Below are 22,779 nucleotides of genomic sequence, written 5' to 3' on the forward strand. Positions count from 1 at the left end.
CAGGCTTTCGGGCGCTGATCATGGTGAAAATAACCGCGGGGGAGAATCCCGCTCTTGTTAATACCCAGGTCTCAATGGCCATGCCGTCAGCTTCAGGGCTCTGGAGTTCTGATGGGAAATGGGCCCTTGGGTCAGCAAGTCTGAAATGTCTGGAAGGCGCTACGGTGAGTCTGTGAGCATTTGTACTAATTCGGCGTACCAGGCACGCCTGGGCCAGTCCGGTGCTATCAGTATCACCGGGACTCCCTCTGCTTTGATCTTCCCGATTACTAGCGGCAGCAGGGGTAGAGGTGGAAATATGTAAGTCAGGTGGAAGTGGTGCCAGGAGCAGACTAGAGCATCCTCGCCGATGGACTGTGGGTCGCGTGACCTGGCTATGAATGTGGGTACCTTTGCATTCAACCTTGAGGCCATTAGGTCCATGTCTGGTGTGCCCCAGCGAGTGCAGATGTGTAGAAACACATCTGAGTGGAGAGACCATTCTCCGGCGGCCAGGCCTTGGCGACTTAGAAAGTCTGCTGCCCAGTTCTCTACCCCCGGTATATGTACCGCTGATATCACTGATCCCGACGATTCGGCCCAGCTGAGTATCTTGTGGGCCTCGAGATAAGCCGCTTTGCTTCGGGTGCCCCCCTGCCGATTGATATAGGCTACAGCTGTCGCATTGTCCGATTGGACTCGAATCTGACGACCCACTAGCAGAGGGCAGAACGCTCTGAGCGCGAGGAAGATCGCGCAAAGTTCCAGGATGTTTATGGGTAGGAAAGACTCCTGGGGCGTCCAACGTCCTTGAGCAGTGTGGTGCCGGTACACTGCTCCCCAGCCTAGGAGGCTGGCGTCCGTGGTCAGGACCAGCCAGTTCACTGAGAGAAAAGATCTCCCCTTCGATAGGGATGAGGACCAAAGCCACCAGCGGAGTGCGTACCTGACTGAAGGCGTCAGGTGAAGATGTCTGTCCAGGGAGAAGGGGCTCTTGTCCCAGGCCGCTAGAAGGGCTAGCTGCAGTGGGCGGAGGTGCAGTTGAGCAAAGGGTACTGCTTCCATAGCTGCCACCATCCTGCTGAGCACTTTCATGCTGAATCGAATGAAGCGAGACGAGGACGTAGAAGGCAGCGTACCGCTCGTTGAAGAGCGATCGCCTTGTCCTGAGGGAGAAGGATCAAGCCCCGACGGGTGTCCAGGGACATGCCCAGGAAGGTGATGGATCGTAATGGGATCGGGGATGATTTGTCCAGATTCACTAGCCACCCTAAGCGGGACAGGGTGTCCACAGTGATCTGTACGCTGGTTGAGCAGTCGCGGAAGGAGGGGGCCTTGATGAGGAGGTCGTCCAAGTAAGGGAGAACGACTTCTCCCCTGGCGTGAAGGACGCAGGAACTTTTGGTGATCTGGGGCAATGGGTATGTGCAGGTACGCGTCCTTGATGTCTATGGAGGCGAGGAATTCCCCTTCAACCATGGATGCAATAATGGACATTAGGGACTCCATTCTGAATCTCCGTACGTGCACATGTTTGTTTAGGTGTTTGAGGTCCAGGATAGGTCGAACTGACCCATCCTTTTTGGGGACCACAAAGAGGTTGGAATAAAAACCCCCGAACTTCTCGTCGTCTGGGACAGGTATCATCACTCCTGCTGTTTGGAGCGAGTGGATTGCTGAGAAAAAAGCTTTGCGTCGTTTTCGAGTCTTTGGGGGTTTGAGAGAAAAAACCGACTTTGAGAGGGGGAGGGGGGGGTCGGATCCGAAATTCTATGTGGTAACCGGAAGACACAAGGTCTCGCACCCATTTGTCGTCTGAGGTGGCAGCCCAGATGTGATGAAAGAGCCGCAGTCGACCTCCTACAATGAGTGTGTCTTCCGGGGCGCCGAAGGAGTCATGAGGGGGGAAAACGTCGTGGCCGAGTCTCCCTAGTCCTGGACTGTTTCGGTCTAGGCTGCCATGACGAAGTGGGTTTCGGGGAGAACTGAGAAGGTCGGTCCCTGCGTAGTCCGCGGCTGGTAGTGGGGACAGCAGAGAGATGTCGACCAACCAAATGAGTTCCGAAAGGAGCGGAACGAGGACTGTGGACGTCTGGTGAAGGACGCCCTGGACTTCAGCTGGGGGATGGAGGTACTCTTTCCTCCCGTGGCGTCAGAAATAAGCTTGTCCAGACGTTCGCCAAAACAATCGGTCTGGAAAAAAGGGAAGGCCCGTGAGAGACTTCTTGGAGGCAGAGTCCGCTCGCCATTGTCGGAGCCAGAGAGCTCTATGGATGGCTATGGTATGTGAGGCGACAAACGCTGCTCAGGTAGCAGCGTCCATGGAGGCCTGCATGAGGTACTCCGCCGCAGCGGCAATTTGAGCTGTTACCTCTGTGAAGGTATGAGTGAACTGGGATTCCTCAAGCGAAGTGGTAAGGGATTCTGCCCAGACCGAGATCGCCTTTGCGACCCACACAGCGGCAAAGGAGGGCGAGAGGGAGGAACCCGCAGCATCAAAAACAGAGCGGGCGAGGTGCTCCACCTGTCTGTCGGGTTCTTGGAGGAACCATCGGGTAAAGACAGGAGCGTCTTTGTGGTAAGGCGGGAGACCGGGGGGGTCGACCGAGGGCGGATAGGCCCAGCCCTTAGGGGCAGGTGAGGCAAAAGGGTACCGGGACTCTATGAGTTTTCGGTTACCGAAGCGCCTGTCAGGCTTCTCCCTTTGCTTTCTGAGGATATCCTGAAACTCTGGGTGATCAGCAAAAACCTTTTGGGGTTTCCTTGCCCTCTTAAAGGAGACCGCATGGTCAGTGGTAGTGGATGGGGGATCCTCCACATGCAGAGTTTGGTTGATTGCTGCTATAAGGGAGTCTATTGCAGTGTGATCATCTGGGGAGGCTGAAACCAAGGAATCCTCTTGGTATAAACCGTATTCTCCCTCCTCCAGCTCTTCAGAAGCCATGGAGCGTGTGGGGGAGCCTGCCCTGTGTGCTCCCGAGGGAGAGCCCGCTGGAGACACCCGGCCGTGTGCTCTTTTCCTGATCCCTGCAACCGGTGAAGCATGTGCCCGGATTACCTCAGAAGGATCCTCCATAGGGGTATCCTCAGGCTGCGTTCCGTCCAGGGACCCAGAAGGGTGTGGAGGACGACATTGCATAGCCAGCACCAGGTTCCGTGACAGTTTTTCCATGGATTGGGACAGAAACTGTGCCCATTCCGGTGGGCTGGGAGCCCTAGGCTCTGGGCTGACTGTTGCGGCGGTGGTGGCAGGGGGGTTTGGGGGGCTATAGGGGCACAGGACTCACAGAGAGAAGAGGTGTGTTTACGTGGTAGCTCAGCGTGGCAGGCAGTGCAGGCTGAATAATAGACTATGTGGGCCTTAGCACTCTTAGTGCCCTTAGAATTCTGCATGTTCCTAATAGGAATATGCCAGGAGGGGGAGCAATGGTCAGCAGAGCTGCAAGTGACGCAAGCACCTCACCAGAATCAGCCGATGGCCCTGTCCTCAGGAAGGATTAAGCTCTATGGAGATCTTCGCACGCTTTCCTGGGTGGGGGGGGGGGCTTATCGCGCCCGAGGGGGGGCGGGGCTTAACGCGAAAATGAAGTCAGTGTGCCCCACCCTGCTGTGGGTAGTAAAAAACGGCGGGAAGCTTATGATAGTTTTCCTCCCTCTCCCTCCAGTCAGCACACAGCTTGTCACTGGTGGTTATCAGCCGGCTTTTCTACTAGAGCAAATAAACAGAGCAAATAAACAGTCCCTGAGCCCTGGGCCCTCCCCCTGCCACCGGGAAATTATCTGCAGGACTTTCTGCAAACAGGAGTGACTTCCCCCCTCCTCCAGCCAGCAAGCTAGAGAAAAGTTAACACTGTGTGTGCAGGATCCTTGGTGCTCTCCTCCTTGCACTCAGCAAGGGACTTTCTCATAATAAATACTGTAAATGTCCTGGGAGCCTTCCCTGCAGCGTCTTTTCTCCCTTTGTCTGGGAAACCAGTCAGGGGGGATCTCACCTTAAAACACTGCTTCCGTCCAGGCAGTGAAAATAGAGTCAGCTTGCTGTGTCCAGTCACACCGGTGCCATATTCAACTCAGAGCCTGCAAAGAGGGGCTGAGGAATTGGCGCCATATTCAACTCAGAGCCTGCAAAGAGGGGCTGAGGAATTGGGCTATAGGGGCACAGGCCTCTACCCTGGGCTTTGGAAAATCGGTGTCTGTGGAACCCGTCGTCCAGCCCAGGAACCAGCGTCGCAGGAGGGGGTATGTGGAGGCGACACTCCACGTTCCCGCCCGTTGATGGTAGTGGGAGATTGGTCCCAAAAGGAAACCGTCGCCCTCAAAAAATAACAGACCTTGAAAGGAAGTGCCTCCTACAGACACTAAGCTAAAACTGGTTGCCTGGCCCGGCCAGGGGGTGTATATTGCAGAGGAGGAGCTATGCTTTTGCATCTACTTAGTGTCCTCCTATGGATAGGCAGCATAACACCCATGGTCCTGTGTCCCCCAATGAGGCGTCAGAGAAAACTTGTCTTGTATCGGCAGTGGCAACCATGGCTATGCTACGAAACGAAGATAAGTAAACATAAGCTGGATAAAGATGAGATAGCTAAATGTCAGGATGGTACTGCAGGATAGCGAGGGACAGGGGGCTCCTATATTGTACCTCATGGTAGGGGACCCTAGGCTATCCATAACCTCAGGGTTACTCCTAATGGTGGAGATGCCAGAGTCCCGTGCCTGGTTATACTCCTGACCAGAGCTAATTTGTCCCCCTCCCCAGGGAAGGAAGGGGCAGGAGTGTGATGGCAACGCAGCTAAAGACAGACAGGGAAAACTCAGACCACACTACAAACTCACCAGAACAAACAGTAAGAGACTAAGGAGAAAAGCAAGAGAAGTAAGGCAGCAACACAAGGACAACAAGGGTTAACAACACAACCGCTCACAACAATAATGCACAACAACCAAACTTAAAACTGGATGAAACCACCTCTCCAGACCAGCATAGAGATACTATAGCTGGCACTAATGAAAGTGATCAGCCAGCATATATAGGAGGGGAGCACATGGAATCTGACTGGCTCTCCCATAGCCATGGCATGTGATCAAAGGAGATATTATCTTCTGTATCATGACTCCGTATAGACCTTCCCATTGAAATGTAGAAGGCCTGTGCACATGGAGCTCTATGGAGCAGCTGCACACAAGATTATGTATGCACAATGCCAGTCGTCTGCTGGAGTGATGTAAAGCACATTATTGCTTGGAACATTTTTCTTTGCCTATTTTACATCTGAAAAATACTTGTTTTCTCTCTGCACAAAGTGTGAAAAAGTCTGAACTTCAGCAAAAAAAAGTTTTCCAGAAATCCATTTATAAATGACGGCGATATTAGCATTCTAATAAACCCCGAGGGATGGAGGGAAGGAAGGCTTCAAGAAAAAACTATCTATAAAAAGAGAGAAGCATATGGCCTCTTCTCCAAGCGCATTTAAGGTGTTTAAAAGGGAAAATGGAAACAGCTGGAGACTTCTCACCATAGATCTGTTACTGAGAGGAGCGAGTACACTGCACGCACAATACAGACAGAAACACTGGGTACAAGGATACAGACGTGTTATATACCATTGATAGATAGATATGCTATATCTGATCTTGTTCTAAACATCTAGTGACTGATAACATTGGATGGTGGACCTTGATAGAACGATATGTTCATGCTCGGACTGGCCCACCAGGAAGCTGGAGAATCCCCAGGTGGGCCCCTCAACAAACAAGTTTAAAAAGTCTCCCATGGGCTCTCCAAGTAAAACTCCGGCCTTCACATGTTCTCCTGAGTAGTTGTGCAAGTGTAGACATCAAGTTGACACCTGTTTGATCTCTATGTCGGCACACCGGGGGCCCATCTGCGGATTCCATGGGTCCATCTCCTATCAACCATAACAATGCATTATGGAGCTACTATTGTCCTTGTACCTTGAGGGCCAGACTGCTTCAAGATTGTTAAGAGCCATTTCTGAATAGGAGCAGATTAATTGGTGGTCAGCTTGTCAGTACTTTGGACTCAAACTCCGTCAGAATGCCTCCACATATTCTGGTTTTCACATATTTGCAGCAAGAAACACTGCAATTTTTTGCAAAATTGGAACATGTGGACATACGTTCAGTGTGGAGCCCTGTTAAGAAATGGTGGAGGAGGCTGTGCAATCAGCTGGGGATTACCAGCATGAGGCTTCTGTAGCCCCCATTAGTCATTGCCTCCACCCTCAGTATTCAAAGACCACTCGTTGCCTCCCTCCTCCGTATTCAGTGACTATCCATCGCTTCTGTCCTTAGTGTCCTCCATCCCCAGCCTCCATCCTCCGTATTCGGTAACTATCCATCGCTTCTGTCCTCAGTGTTCTCCATCCCCAGCCTCCATCCTCCGTATTCGGTAACTGTCCGTCACCTTCATCCACAGTATTCGGTGACCTCACGTCATCTCCATCCTCAAAATTCGGCGACCATCCGTCACCTTCATCCACAGTATTCGGTGACCTCACGTCATCTCCATCCTCAGTATTCGGTGACCATCCGTCACCTTCATCCACAGTATTCGGTGACCTCACGTCACCTCTATCCTCCGTATTTGGTGACCGCCCGTCACCTTCATCCACAGTATTCAGTGACCTCACATCACCTACACCCTCAGTATTTGGTGACTGCCCGTCAACTCCATCCTCGGTATTCAGTGACCACTTGATGCCTCCCTACTCAGTATTCAGTGACCTTCCATTGCCTCTGTCCTCATTATTCAGTGACCACCCGTCGCCTCCATCCTACGTATTCGGAGACCACCCATGGCCTTCATCACTTCTTCTCCTCACCTGTACACTGGTTATGGAGAAGCTCACAGGAAGTTGTTCCAAACATATTGGAGAAGTGACCCCAGATCTTCCGTGTATGAGAATTGTGAGGATCCTTCAGTCTCTTTATGGTGACCCCAGACAGACAGGATCATGTGAGATCCAGCTAAAGAATACATTTGGAGACAATCAGACACCTCCTTGATGGTATTACATGTTAAAGAAGTATCTGCCTGGATTTCTCAGCATTGAGGACACCATAAATCCTGACCAAATCCACAACTTAATTTGCGGATACACAGTCTGTAACTTGCAGGACCCTCCACCGTGCTTCACTGTTCCTGCAGACCCTAAATATTGTGACACTCTCCAGACCTTCGGGAAAAATCTGCTTCTGTTCCATCCGAATATTTCACATTTTGACTCCTCAGGCCAAAAGTACCTGCTTCCAATTTTCGGCACCCTGGTTTCTATGTTTTGGGCATAGTCAAGTCGTTTGGCTTTGTTTTCATTTTTGGCCACACGAAGACAATTTCTGACCAGACTTCTTCGAATAGTGGAGGGTGTAGCCGGACCTGCTGGTTTTTGCCACTTCTGAGCTGATGCCACTGCTGGATTTATGTAAGCAATCATGATGTCTCCCTCATCTGCTGCACTAAGTTCCCCTGGCTGTCCATTGCGTCTATGGTCCTCAACATTGTCCATGTCTTAGTGCTTCTTCAAAAAAATGAATCTTAAAACCTCTGTCTGCTGTGAAATCTTTGCCTGGGAGAGACCTTGCTCATGCGGTATAACTACCTTGTATCTTGTTGCTGTTCTCAGTTTTGTCAAGGTGTATGACATAAGACATGAAACTGTCTTCCAAAACCTCACCCTTGTAACACAGTTTGTCTGTTCCTCACCCAGTTTTAAGTTTCTATTTCTGTTGATGGCTGCGTTTCAACCTCCATATTAAAATGATTATCATCTGTTTGGTATAACTGGTTACTTATTCATCTGACTATAGTCTTACAAGATCCCCGAGTCCAAGTGAGGAGGATAAAGGGTGGAAACCAGATACTGTTTGGATTTGCATTTCTCTTTTCTTCATTCACTTTGCTAGTTGCTATTAGCACTTCTAATTGTGAAAGCTTCTTACTCCGCACTATTTTATTCCCTACCTGCCTAAAGTGTTTGCACCGCACTGTTATGTGTGTAGGGTAATCTTCTGTATCGTATACACATGTTTCTTAAGAGTTGATGTATGTTGAAGTAGAAGTGTAAATGTGTGTTAGAATATGCAGTGCCTTGAAAAAGTATTCATGCCCTGTGAACTTTCCCAGATTTTTCATGTTACACCCAGAATGTGAAGTGTAAAGGAAATAATTCCTGATTTACTAAATATTTATCTGAAAATGGCCACTGATTCTAGTTGGGATAAGTTGATCTAAGCCCACCATTGTAGCTCTGGCAGGAAGGTGAACCTACGCCCCAGTCTGAGGTCTTCTGTTTTCCTCCAGGATTGCCATCTATTTAGCTCCATCCATCTTTTCATCACCTCTGACCAGCTTCCCTGCCCCTGCTGAAGAAACGTCTCCCCACAGCAGGATGCTGCCTCCACCGTGTGTGACAGTAGGGATGGTGTTTTTCGGGGCAATATATAGTGTTAGTTTTCCTCCAGGATTTTCTTGCATTTAGCTCCATCCATCTTTTCATCACCTCTGACCAGCTTCCCTGCCCCTGCTGAAGAAACGTCTCCCCACAGCAGGATGCTGCCTCCACCATGTGTGACAGTAGGGATGGTGTTTTTCAGGGTGATGTACAGTGTTAGTTTTCCTCCAGGATTGTCCTGTATTTAGCTCCATCCATCTTCCCATCACCTATGATCAGCTTCCCTGACCCTGCTGAAGAAAAGGCTCCCCACAGCAGAACGCTGCCTCCACCATGTGTGATAGTGGGGATGTTGTTGTTAGTTTTACATCACACATAGCATTTTGCATTTAGCCCACAAAGTTCTACTTTGGTCTCATCTGACCAGAGCCCCTTCATCCACATGCCATATAAAAGACACAGCAAGGATGGGTAAAAAAAAAAATACTAAAAATTGCCCGGCAAAAAGCAAACCCTCATCCTATTACATCAGTTAGAAAAAGGAGAAGTTATGACTGTTGATTTTAAAATTCCGTTTACACAAATATGTTTTATGAAAAAAGTTAAGAAAATACATAGTAAACAAGAAATGTTTAGTAACCGAAAAACAAATTGCATTAGCTCTTTTTCTCGTGTTTTTTTGCCCCCATCACCCTCAAAGGAAAGTTGATATCCCTTACAGGAGTTGTCCCGTCAGGTACACAGAGAACATTGCCATTTTACAAAAACTATACATACGTGTTTGGCAGCTATTCTGGACGATCCGACGATCTGACCGCTGCTGTCCAAGACATCGATGCCCTCTTCCAGCTCACTGTGTCTCATTAAGACCACATTGCAAACATTGGCACTGGCTGCAGAGAGGAAACAGACATAAAGGGTTATAAACCGAGGGAAGGAAGAAGAGAATGAGATAGAGAGGAATAGGGAGAGAAGGGAAGGGATAGAGCGAGAGAGAAAGAGGGAGGGATAGGGAGAGAAAGGAAGGGATAGAGCAAAAGAGAGAGAGGGAGGGATAGGGAGAGAAAGGGAGGGATAGAGCAAAAGAGAGAGAGGGAGGGAGAGAAAGGGAGGGATAGAGCGAGAGAGAAAGAGAGAGGGAGGGATAGGGAGAGAAAGGGAGGGATAGAGCAAAAGAGAGAGAGGGAGGGATAGGGAGAGAAAGGGAGGGATAGAGCAAAAGAGAAAGAGAGAGAGGGAGGGATAGGGAGAGAAGGGAAGGGATAGAGCGAGAGAGAAAGAGGGAGGGAGGGATAGGGAGAGAAAGGAAGGGATAGAGCAAAAGAGAGAGGGAGGGATAGGGAGAGAAAGGGAGGGATAGAGAAAAAGAGAGAGAGGGAGGGGGAGAAAGGGAGGGATAGAGCGAGAGAGAAAGAGAGAGGGAGGGATAGGGAGAGAAGGGAAGGGATAGAGCAAAAGAAAGAGGGGGAGGGAGGGATAGGGAGAGAAAGGAAGGGATAGAGCAAGAGAGAAAGAGAGAGGGGGGGATAGGGAGAGAAGGGAAGGGATAGCATGAGAGAAAGAAAGAGAGGGAGGGATAGGGAGAGAAAGGAAGGGATAGCATGAGAGAAAGAGAGAGAGGGAGGGATAGGGAGAGAAGGGAAGGAATAGAGCGAGAGAAAGAGAGAGAGGGAGAGAAAGGGAGGGATAGAGCAAGAGAGAAAGAGAGAGGGAGGGATAGGGAGAGAAAGGGAGGGATAGAGAGAGAAAGGAAGGGATAGAGCAAGAGACAGGGAGACATAGGGAGTGATAGAGCGAGAGCAAGGGATAGGGAGATAAAGAGAAGGGATAGGGAGAGAAAGGGAGGGATAGAGAGAGCGAAGGAGAGAGAGCGTGAAAAGGAGGGATAGAGCAAGAGAGAAGGTTAGGGAGAGAAAGGGAAGGATAGAGCAAGAGAGAAAAAGAGAGATAAAGAGAAAGTGAGGGATAGAGAGAGTGACAAAAAGAGAGGCATAAGGAAATAAAGGACAGGATAGGGAAAGAGAAGAAGGGATAGGGAAAGAAAGGGAGGGATAGCGCGAAAGTTGAAGGGATAGAACGAGAGAGAGATAGCGAGAGAAAGGGAGGGATAGAGCAAGAGAGAAAAATAGAGACGGATAGGGGGAGAAAGGGAGGGATAGAGAGAGGGACAGAGAGAAAGAGAGGTATAGGGAAATAAAGGAAAGGATAGAGCAAGAGCAGAAGGGATAGGGAAAGAAAGGGAGGGATAGAGAGAGTGAGAGAGAGAAAGGGAAGGATAAAGAGAGAGAAATAGGGAGAGAAGGGGAGGGAAAGAGCAAAACAGAGAAAAAGACATGGAGGGAGGGAAAGAGACAGAGAGAAAGGGAGAGAAAGACCGAGGAAGGGAAAGAAAGAGATAGAAGGAGAATGAGAGAGATAGGAGAGATGAATAGATAGAGAGGATAGAGAAAAGTGAGAATCAGATAATGAGAGATAGAAAGAGGGAGATAGAGAGAGATAAAGATAGATAGCTACGGAAATAGAGAGTGATTAGGAAAAACAGAACGAGAGAGGGAGAGGGAGAGAGAGACATGGAGGTATAATTATACAGAAGTGATGGGCAGAGATTACAGAGATATTGCTCTAGAGATAGCGCTGGACACAGAGGGGACAGGTGAAGTGTGATCAGTCGCCTGTCCTCTCACAGATGAGGATGCAGAGAGATGAACATTATTTTAATTCATGTAGAGCAGGGCTGGGCAAAGTGCGGCCCGAGGTGGTTCAACACAGCGGACTGCGGGCCACACCGTACCCTCCGCTGCCCGGCCGCCGTCCTCTGTCACCACAGGATACGGACAGCAGTGAATACATTAGTGGAGGCGGGGCCACCGCCCACTTATTCCACCAGTGTTTGAGACAGTGTGTGGAGGAACTGGAGAGAAAAGAGGATGTGGGGGTTTGTTTTTTTATGTGTGAGCACATAATGTATACAAGGGGCTATGTGGGGGGTCATACTGTATATAGGGGGCTATGTGGGGGCTCATACTGTATATAGGAGGCTATGTGGGGGCTCATACTGTATATAGGAGGCTATGTGGGGGCTCATACTGTATATAGGAGGCTATGTGGGGGCTCATACTGTATATAGGAGGCTATGTGGGGCTCATACTGTATATAGATGGCTATGTGGGGGCTAATACTGTATATAGGAGGTTATGTGGGAGCTCATACTGTATATAGGAGGCTATGTGGGGGTCATACTGCATATAGAGGGCTATGTGGGGGGTCATACTGTATATAGAGGGCTATGTGGGGGTCATACTGTATATAGAGGGCTATGTGGGGGCTCATATTGATCATATAGGGCTATGTGGAGCTCATACTGTATATAGGAGGCTATGTGGGGCTTATACTGTATGTAGAGGGCTATGTGGGGGCTAATACTGTATATAGAGGGCTATGTGGGGGTCATACTGTATATAGAGTGCTATGTGGGGGCTCATATTTAATATAGAGGGCTATGTGGAGCTCATACTGTATATAGGAGACTATGTGGATCTCATACTGTATATGGAGGGCTATGTGGGGGCTAATACTGTATATAGAGGGCTATGTGGGGGTCATACTGTATATAGAGTGCTATGTGGGGGCTCATATTTAATATAGAGGGCTATGTGGAGCTCATACTGTATATAGGAGGCTATGTGGATCTCATACTGTATATATAGGGCTATGTGGAGCTCATACTGTATATAGGAGGCTATGTGGGGACTCATACTGTATATAGGAGGCTATGTGGGGACTCATTGTATATAGGAGGATATGTGGGGACTCATACTGTATATAGGAGGCTATGTGGGGACTCATATATATAGGAGGCTATGTGGGGACTCATATATATAGGAGGCTATGTGGGGACTCATATATATAGGAGGCTATGTGGGGACTCATACTGTATATAGGAGGCTATGTGGGGACTCATATATATAGGAGGCTATGTGGGGACTCATATTGTATATAGGAGGATATGTGGGGACTCATACTGTATATAGGAGGCTATGTGGAGCTCATACTGTATATAGGAGGCTATGTGGGGACTCATACTGTATATAGGAGGCTATGTGGGGGCTCATACTGTATGTAGGAGGCTATGTGGGGACTCATTATATATAGGGCTATGTGGGGCTCATACTGTATATAGGAGGCTATGTGGGAGCTCATACTGTATATAGGAGGCTATGTGGGGACTCATACTGTATATAGGAGGCTATGTGGGGACTCATTATATATAGGGCTATGTGGGGCTCATACTGTATATAGGAGACTATGTGGATCTCATACTGTATATGGAGGGCTATGTGGGGGCTCATACTGTATATAGGAGGCTATGTGGGGCTCATACTGTATATAGGAGGCTATGTGGATCTCATACTGTATATAGAGGGCTATGTGGGAGCTCATACTGTATATAGGAGGCTATGTGGATCTCATACTGTATATAGAGGGCTATGTGAGGGTCATACTGTATATAGAGGGCTATGTGGGGGTCATACTGTATATAGGAGGCTATGTGGATCTCATACTGTATATAGAGGGCTATGTGGGGGCTTATACTGTATATAGAGGGCTATGTGGGGGTCATACTGTATATAGGAGGCTATGTGGATCTCATACTGTATATAGAGGGCTATGTGGGGGCTCATACTGTATATTGGGGTGTCACCATACTAAATTCTGTGGAATATGAAATTATCCAATTATTATTTTATATAAATTGTAATTAATGTTAATATAATATTGAGCAGGATTATTCTCATGTATTGGTTCGGCCTCCCCCCAGTCACGGTCTGTCGTGTGGACCCTCGGGGTAGTTAATTGCCCTATCCCCCCCTCGCTCTAGAACATTTTGCTTCTTTGCCTATGTTACATCTGTGATTCTTCTTGTTTTTGAAAAAGTCTGAACTTCAGCAAAACTTTTTCAGAAATCCATTGCTACGTGCCGGCGATATTAGTATTCTAATAATCCCCGAGGGATGGAGGGAAGGACGGCTGCAGGAAAGAAGAGCTATAAAAAGAGAGGAGCATATGGCCTCTTCTGGGAGCGGAGGATCTGTCCGCTCTGCAGACATCTCTGCTGGAGGAAGAACGGCTCCTCGCACATACAGACACAACGCTGAGGCTTTATTCTTACTGTTTGGACCGAGCCGTCCTCTGTAACTCCTCTGAGCAATGAATTGTGTCACTCCTCGTGGATGGAGCGAGACCCGGTACTGTCAGCATGGAGTGCGCAGTGTCAGACCGCGCACAGACGCATCCACAAACTGTACTGCCCAACGCTCGCACAGACGCACCCACACACGGTACTGCCCAACGCTCGCACAGACGCACCCACACACGGTACTGCCCAACGCTCGCACAGACGCACCCACACACGGTACTGCCCAACGCTCGCACAGACGCACCCACACACGGTACTGCCCAACGCTCGCACAGACGCACCCACACACGGTACTGCCCAACGCTCGCACAGACGCACCCACACACGGTACTGCCCAACGCTCGCACAGACGCACCCACACACGGTACTGCCCAACGCTCGCACAGACGCACCCACACACGGTACTGCCCAACGCTCGCACAGACGCACCCACACACGGTACTGCCCAACGGTCACACAGACACACCCACACACGGTACTGCCCAACGCTCGCACAGACGCACCCACACACGGTACTGCCCAACAGTCGCACAGACGCACCCACACACGGTACTGCCCAACAGTCGCACTGACGCACCCACACACGGTACTGCCCAAAGGTCACACAGACGCACCCACACACGGTACTGCCCAACAGTCGCACAGACGCACCCACACACGGTACTGCCCAACAGACGCACAGACGCACCCACACACGGTACTGCCCAACGGACGCACAGACGCACCCACAAATGGTAATGCCCAACGATCGCACAGACGCACCCACAAACGGTACTGCCCAACGGACGCACAGACGCACCCACACACGGTACTGCCCAACGGTCGCACAGACGCACCCACACACGGTACTACCCAACGCTCGCACAGACGCACCCACACACGGTACTGCCCAACGGACGCACAGACGCACCCACACACGGTACTGCCCAACGCTCGCACAGACGCACCCACACACGGTACTGCCCAACGCTCGCACAGACGCACCCACACACGGTACTGCCCAACGCTCGCACAGACGCACCCACACACGGTACTGCCCAACGCTCGCACAGACGCACCCACACACGGTACTGCCCAACGCTCGCACAGACGCACCCACACACGGTACTGCCCAACGGTCACACAGACACACCCACACACGGTACTGCCCAACGCTCGCACAGACACACCCACACACGGTACTGCCCAACGCTCGCACAGACGCACCCACACACGGTACTGCCCAACAGTCGCACAGACGCACCCACACACGGTACTGCCCAACAGTCGCACAGACGCACCCACACACGGTACTGCCCAAAGGTCACACAGACGCACCCACACACGGTACTGCCCAACAGTCGCACAGACGCACCCACACACGGTACTGCCCAACAGACGCACTGACGCACCCACACACGGTACTGCCCAACGGACGCACAGACGCACCCACAAATGGTAATGCCCAACGATCGCACAGACGCACCCACAAACGGTACTGCCCAACGGACGCACAGACGCACCCACACACGGTACTGCCCAACGGTCGCACAGACGCACCCACACACGGTACTACCCAACGCTCGCACAGACGCACCCACACACGGTACTGCCCAACGGACGCACAGACGCACCCACACACGGTACTGCCCAACGCTCGCAGACGCACCCACAAATGGTACTGCCGAACGGTCGCACAGACGCACCCACAAACTGTACTGCCCAACGGACGCACAGACGCACCCACACACGGTACTACCCAATGCTCGCACAGATGCACCCACAAACGGCACTACCCAACGGTCGCACAGACGCACCCACACATGGTACTGCCCAACAGTCGCATAGACGCACCCACGAACGGTATTGCTAACGGTGGCACAGACGCACCCACAAACGGTACTGCCCAGTGGTCGCACAGACGCACCCACAAATGGTACTGCCCAATGGTCGCACCCACAAATGGTACTGTCCAACGGTCGCACAGACGCACCCACTAACAGTATTGCCCAACGTCAGCTGCAGACATTTCCAGGAGAAATAGCAAAACAGATACTTCAGATATTTACCCACGTCGTACAGTTATGCTGAAGTGATGGCCTGGATGGACACGGCTGCTGCTGTAACAGCCGTGATTAGAGATACTCTGATCCTGGATGGTTAAAGCCATAGAAACCACTGTGTACAGCAGCTGAAGCATCTCAGGAGCCGTGCAGAGCACCCTGCCTGTCCACAGGGGCCAGCTATGCTCCCAGGGCGCAGGTGGGCAGTTATAGCAGCCACAGCTCACCTCCTGCCCCTCTCTGCACAGGTCACAGCCCGTGCTCACAACACTCTCCCTACTTTGTCTACCTTTACCCAACAAAAAACATTAATTTATCCATTCCAAGATGTGGACGTTTCCTTCTCTCCATCTTCGGGCTTGGAATTTTTGTGTAACGAGTTGCAGCTTTTAGTAGTATATCACGAGCTGTACATTACCAACCAAAATGCTGTGCGTCAGAAGGAGCGGTGTAAAGCCGTTCTGTGCAGTGACGGATCGCACTTCTTTATCGGTCTGATGGACCAGTCTGTCATGGGTGTGCACCGGTCTGGGAGGGACCTCTGGTGAGTCTGGGACCAGTAGGTAACAACGCCTTATTATGTGCAGGTCTGCAGCTTGTGTTTCAGTGAATCTACTTCATTTTGGTGCTGTAGTGGTTAAGGACTCTTTCATTTTATAAGGAGCCAGTCTCGGGAAGAAGCTGAGGAGTTGCGACTATTGCAGCTGTGGTGTTTAGCTGCAATGGAGGAGCTTGGAGTGTTTTCCTTTTTATGTTTATTTCCCCCCCATCTGTATCCCTTGTGCTGTATTATTGCAGGGGTGAGACTAATGCTCTAGCCGGCCTTCTCACTAGCCAAGGTGAGTTTAGGGCAAGCGAGAGCCTAGGCACGTGATGGCGACGGGGAAGTCGGGGTGCCGTATAAGGACATTCGGGGGCTTAGGGTACAGAATCAGGTGAGTGGTAGGAGACATCCCCTCTCCCTATCGCCAGGGCTTCTATACCACCCCTGTCGTTACCTCTGTATTGTGCAGGAGCTGTTACATCTGCAGAGAGCAGACTCCATATTAATGTGAATATACATAGGATGTGAGGTCCGTAAAGTCCCTGTAGGTGAATATGAGGGGGGCACATACTTTTCTCCATGCACTGTTTATTCCCATAGACTCGGGATTGCAGCTGTCACTTGTAGAACAATCTGCTCCGCTGACCCCCGACAATCACAATGGAAGCAGATTGTTTTCATCTTAATCACTGTAAATGAGACACAAAACCATATTGTACAGAGAACAAAGAAAAAGAGAAGCTATGCCTTCCACTGCATGACACGGAGGAGAGTGGGGACACCGAAGAGAGCCACGTCCACTGCATGACACTGAGGAGAGCGAGGACACCAATGAGAGCTACGACTACTGCGTGACACTGAGGAGAGCTACGACTACTGCGTGACAAGGAGGAGAGCGGGGACACCGAAGATAGCCACATCTACTAAGTGACCAGGAGGAGAGCAGGAACACCGAAGAGAGCCTGGTCTACTGCATGACACTGAGGAGAGTGAGGACACCAATGAGAACTACGACTACTGCGTGACAAGGAGGAGAGCGGGGACATCGAAGAGAGACACGTCTTTCTGCGTGACACGGAGGAGAGCGGGGACACCGAAGATAGCCACATCTACTAAGTGACCAGGAGGAGAGCGGGAACACCGAAGAGAGCCTGGTCTACTGCATGACACTGAGGAGAGCGGGGACACCGAACTGAGACATGTCTTCTGAGTGACAAGAAGGAGAGCGGGGGCACCGAAGAGAGCCACATCTACTGAGTGACCAGAAGGAAAGCGGGGACATCAAAGAGAGCCTGGTCTACTGCGTGACAAGGAAAAGAGCGGGGGCACCGAAGAGAGCCACATCTACTGAGTGACCAGGAGGAGAGCGGGGACACCGAAGAGAGCCACATCTACTGAGTGACCAGGAGGAGAGCGGGGGCACCGAAGAGAGCCACATCTACTGAGTGACCAGGAGGAGAGCGGGGACACCGAAGAGAGCCACATCTACTGAGTGACCAGAAGGAAAGCGGGGACATCAAAGAGAGCCTGGTCTACTGCGTGACAAGGAGGAGAGCGGGGGCACCGAAGAGAGCCACATCTACTGAGTGACCAGGAGGAGAGCGGGGACACCGAAGAGAGCCACATCTACTGAGTGACCAGGAGGAGAGTGGGAAACTGCGTCGAAGAGAGAGCCACGTCTACTGAAAGGCAAAGCGAAGAGCGGGGACACACAATTGTATGGAAAACGAAGAAACAGAGACGCGATGCATTCCACTGCGTGACCAGGAGGAGAGCGGGAACACCGAAGAGAGCCAGGTCTACTACATGACCAGGAGGAGAGCGGGAACACCGAAGAGAGCCTGGTCTACTGCATGACACTGAGGAGAGCCACATCTACTGCGTGACCAGCAGGGACACCGAAGAGAGCCACGTCAACTGCGTGACCAGGAAGAGAGCAGGGACACCGAACTGAGACATGTCTTCTGAGTGACAAGGAGGAGAGTGGTAAACTGCGTCGAAGAGAGAGACACGTCTACTGAAAGGCAAAGCGAAGAGCAGGGACACACAATTGTATGGAAAACGAAGAAACAGAGACGCGATGCATTCCACTGCGTGACCAGGAGGAGAGAAAGAACACCGAAGAGAGCCATGTCTACTGCGTGACCAGGAGGAGAGCGGGGACACCGAAGAGAGCCAGGTCTACTGCATGACCAGGAGGAGAGGGGGGACACCGAAGAGAGCCAGGTCTACTGCGTGACCAGGAGGAGAGCGGGGACACCGAAGATAGCCAGGTCTACTGCGTGAGCAGGAGGAGAGCGGGGACACCGAAGATAGCCAGGTCTACTGTGTGACCAGGAGGAGAGCGGGGACACCGAAGAGGGCCAGGTCTACTGCGTGACCAGGAGGAGAGTGGGGACACCGAAGAGAGCCAGGTCTACTGCGTGACCAGGAGGAGAGCGGGGACACCGAAGAGAGCCAGGTCTACTGCGTGACCAGGAGGAGAGCGGGGACACCGAAGAGAGCCAGGTCTACTGCGTGACCAGGAGGGGAGCGGGGACACCGAAGAGAGCCAGGTCTACTGCGTGACCAGGAGGAGAGCGGGGACACCGAAGAGAGCCAGGTCTACTGCGTGACCAGGAGGAGAGCGGGGACACCGAAGAGAGCCAGGTCTACTGCGTGACCAGGAGGAGAGCGGGGACACCGAAGAGAGACAGGTCTACTGCGTGACCAGGAGGAGAGCGGGGACACCGAAGAGAGCCACATCTACTGAGTGACCAGAAGGAAAGCGGGGACACCAAAGAGAGCCATGTCTACTAAGTGACAAGGAGGAAAGCGGGGGCACCGAAGAGAGCCACATCTACTGAGTGACCAGGAGAGTGGGACACTGCATTGAAGAGAGCCACGTCTACTGAAAGGCAAAGCGAAGAGTGGGGACACACTATTGTACGGAAAACGAAGAAACAGAGACGCGATGCATTCTACTGCGTGACACAGAGGAGAGCGGGGACACGAAGAGAGCCACGTCTACTGCATGAAAAGAAGGACGGCGGGGACACCGAAGAGAGCCATGTTTACTGAGTGACATGGAGGAGAGAGCGGGGACACAGAAGAGAGCCACGTCTACTGAATGACAAGGAGGAGAGCGTGGACTCGAAGAGAGCCACGTCTACTGCATGAAAAGAAGGACGGCGGGGACACCGAAGAGAGACACGTTTACTGAGTGACACGGAGGAGAGGGTGAGGATTCCGAAGAGAGCCAAGTCTACTGAATGACGAGGAAAGCTGAGACACCAAAGAGAGCCACGTCTACTGTGCGACAAAAAGGAGAGGGGGGACGCCGCAGAGCAAAGAGCCACGTCTCCTGTGCTCAACTCAATCCCACACAGAGCGTGTCCTCCAGAATCCGTGCGCCCAAGAATGATAAGTGACCATAACATCTACACTGCAGAGATCCAGAAAATATAAGAGCAGTAATAAGAGAGGGAATCCGCCCCCGGTGCTGGTCCATGCCCCTGCATATAAGGTCTTGGAAAGTGCGGCATCGAAAAACAAAGGTGCCTGGTGTACATCAGCCACAAATCGCTAATGGTCTGCTGTATGTCTGTACAATATAGAGGCGAACTCCTCTCTTCCAATTTTGCCTTTTGCAGCCCCCTGGGTTGTGGTCAGGAGCCTCTGTGTGTCTCTGTCACCTTTTATCTACACCAGGGTAGACTATAGTATAACAATACATGCGACACCTGCGCATTAAATAGTTAACACGGCGGATCGGTGAGTAAGGACTAACATATGTTTGCCAACGGCCTCTTGGTGAGTGGCGCAGATTGGGCACCGTACAGATGGCAGCGTCCCCAGGGAACATTACTTCTCAACTACAAAAAGTGCATTTACCCTCCATACGATTGAGGAACGAAGAGTCTGGAAGACGATGGGGGATGGGGGTGGTTGCTACATACTTTATATACACACAGCCTTGCCTAATCTCACGTGTATGTATCTCCCTTTCCTTTCTAGGACACCTTCTTTCGCTCTTAGGAGTAATGAGTGGTGACAAACCCCGCCCCCGAGCTGCCTTGCTGACCACTGATATAAAGCTCCTCCCCCGAGGATCCCGGGTCACAGTGAGGAGCCTCTATAGCTACAGGACAGATTGATGTGACGATATGATCCTTGTACAGAGGACACGAGGAGCATTTACAGCTTTATTACAGAGTAGAGGACATATCGCTGGGGCAGTAAAGTTCCGGATTCAGTGATTGCCGCTATACCCTGCTCCTGGCTTCATCGTGGTCAGTCGCCCACCCGCCCACAGCGTGCAGCTTTATTAATTAAGCAAAGAGCTGTGGCTGCAATTTCTGGAGAATGGAATTATCCCGGGAGATTTCCGCGTAAAGCTAATGATTGTTTACCACAATCCCCCGGTGAAATAAGAGCAGCCGCGATGGTGAGATATGATCATCGGCCTCTAATAAGAAGGCAAGTTACAACACAAATAACCTCTAATGGATGCCGCGCCGACAATGCCCCTCCAACCTCTTAAAGCAACAGCGCACGTCTGATCACCTTTTTTTGCAGCTCTACAGGACTAAAATTTATCTTCAGTGGCTCATACTCATGTTTTGTCATCCATCCATGCTTTACACTGCAGCTTTTCTCCATTAGGAGATTAGTGGGACCAATTAAGTTGCGCTGTCTATAAGATCCAGGACAGTGTGCTGTCCCATCAGACACTCGCGCTGCTTTTGGTCTGTTCTCCCCCATGATTTATACTGCAGCCCTGCTTGTGCTGAATGGTCTCTATGCACAAGCCTCATGTAAAAGCTGGTTGGAGATTACTGGGTAATTGTATTAAGTGTCTATAGATCCGCTTAAGTCTTAAAGGGGCTGTCCTATAAACCATGTATATCTCCTAATCACGTATGACTGCTGACAGCCCACCCAACTCAAGAATTCAGGCCAGAAACAGCCGGTGTGAATGGCGTGGTACTGAGCATGTGCAGCCACTGCTCCATATACGGTCTATAAGACTGGAACCATTACAATCGGAGGCCGCAGCAGCCGGACCCCCGCCATCACACATTTAGTATCTCTCCTGTGGATTGGAAAATAAATCCCTTAAAAAAGTGCAAGAAACATAAACCGAAAATAAGAAACAAATTGGCTGATATTGGAAATAACATGGATAAATCTATAGTGAGATGCTCTCTATGTCCCACGGAATCAGCCACGTGCTGCCTTCTGCTTTTCACTGTCCTGTGTCTGGCTGTATAATAACTGGCTGCAGCAGGAGCCTCTCCCCCTCTGCTCAGTCTATAGTAGGGCGAAAGGACTAAGCCCCACCACCTCTGCTAATACTGCAATTAAAACAGAGAAATTGATTAAAAAAAACCTTCCATGTCCCAGCGGCTCAGTGGTACCCTCCCTCCTCCTCCGTACTGTCCTGCATCTGCACAGAAAGGCAAATAGCAGCGTTACTGGAGTAAACCTCACCTTCCCTGGCCTCACCTTCCCTGCTCAAATAATCATTAAGACTGAGAAATATAGAAGTCTTCTCTCTGTCTCGGGATCAGCCATGTTCCCCCTTCTTTTTTTCCCATTCTTGTGTCTGGCTGTACATGATCTGGCTGCAGCAGGAGCCTCCCCCCTTTCTGCTCAGTCTACAATAGCTCAAAAAGACAAAGCCCCACTGCCTCTGATCAGATTGCAATTAAAACTGGGGAATATGGAAAGAAATCTGTGTGTGTGTTCCATTTTTCCCTTTGTGTTGTCTAGGTGTAGAATAACTGTCTGCAGCAGGAGCTTCTACCCTCTGTTCAGTCTACAGAAAGGCAAAACGACTCAGCACCAACCCTTGAATAAGCCTCACCTCCTCTGCTCATATGATAAATAAAACACAAACTAATTTTCTCTGTCTGTCCCAGGAGCTCCTCACTGTCCTGTATTTGGCCATATAATAACTGTTTGCAGCAGGAGCCTCCCCCCTCTGCTAAGTTTACAGAAAAGCAAAAAGACTCAGCATCAACCATTGAGTAAGCCTTACCTCCTCTGCTCATATAATGCTCCTATAATAACTAAAACACAAAAGTAATTTTCTCTGTCTGTCCCAGTAGCGCCTCACTGCCCGGTAATCTGGCTGTTCCAATAAATTGAATTGAATGAATTTGGCCATATAATAACTGTCTGCAGCAGGAGCCTCTCCCCTCTGTTCAGTCTACAGAAACGCAAAAGCACCAATTTTTGACTAAGGGTCACCCCCTCTGCTCATATAATAAGAAAAATAAGTCAATTTCTGTCTCAAGAGCTCCTCACTATCCTGTGTCTCGCTGTCCAATAACTGTCTGCAGCAGGAGCCTCCCCCCTCTGCTCAGTCTACAAAAAAGCAAAGAGAACCAGCACCAACCCTTTACTCAGCATTACATCCTCTGCTCATATAGTAAATAAAACACATTTTTCGCTGTTTGTTCCAGGGGCTTCTTGCTGCCTGTATCTGGCTGTCCTATAACTGGCTGCAGCAGGAGCCTCCCCCCTCTGCTCAGTCTACAGCACCAACCTTTCATTAAGTCTCACCTCATCTGCTTACATTGTGCTCCGGAAAAAAAAAAAACCCACAAAGTATTTTCA

The 22,779-nt window shown here is 50.6% G+C and overlaps 1 protein-coding gene across 1 annotated transcript in view; it reads right to left on the bottom strand.

The window, feature by feature from the left end:
* The window catches only part of SFXN5 (sideroflexin 5), a 261,225-nt gene that overhangs the window by 143,358 nt on the left and 95,088 nt on the right, over positions 1-22,779 (bottom strand). Inside the window, exon 11 of the mRNA XM_075346236.1 lies at positions 9,171-9,286. Coding sequence (XP_075202351.1) covers positions 9,171-9,286 — 116 coding nt within the window. The remainder of the gene's footprint in view (positions 1-9,170; positions 9,287-22,779) is intronic.

The sequence above is a fragment of the Anomaloglossus baeobatrachus genome, chromosome 1 (assembly GCF_048569485.1).
Source record: "Anomaloglossus baeobatrachus isolate aAnoBae1 chromosome 1, aAnoBae1.hap1, whole genome shotgun sequence".
Taxonomy (NCBI): Eukaryota; Metazoa; Chordata; class Amphibia; order Anura; family Aromobatidae; genus Anomaloglossus; species Anomaloglossus baeobatrachus.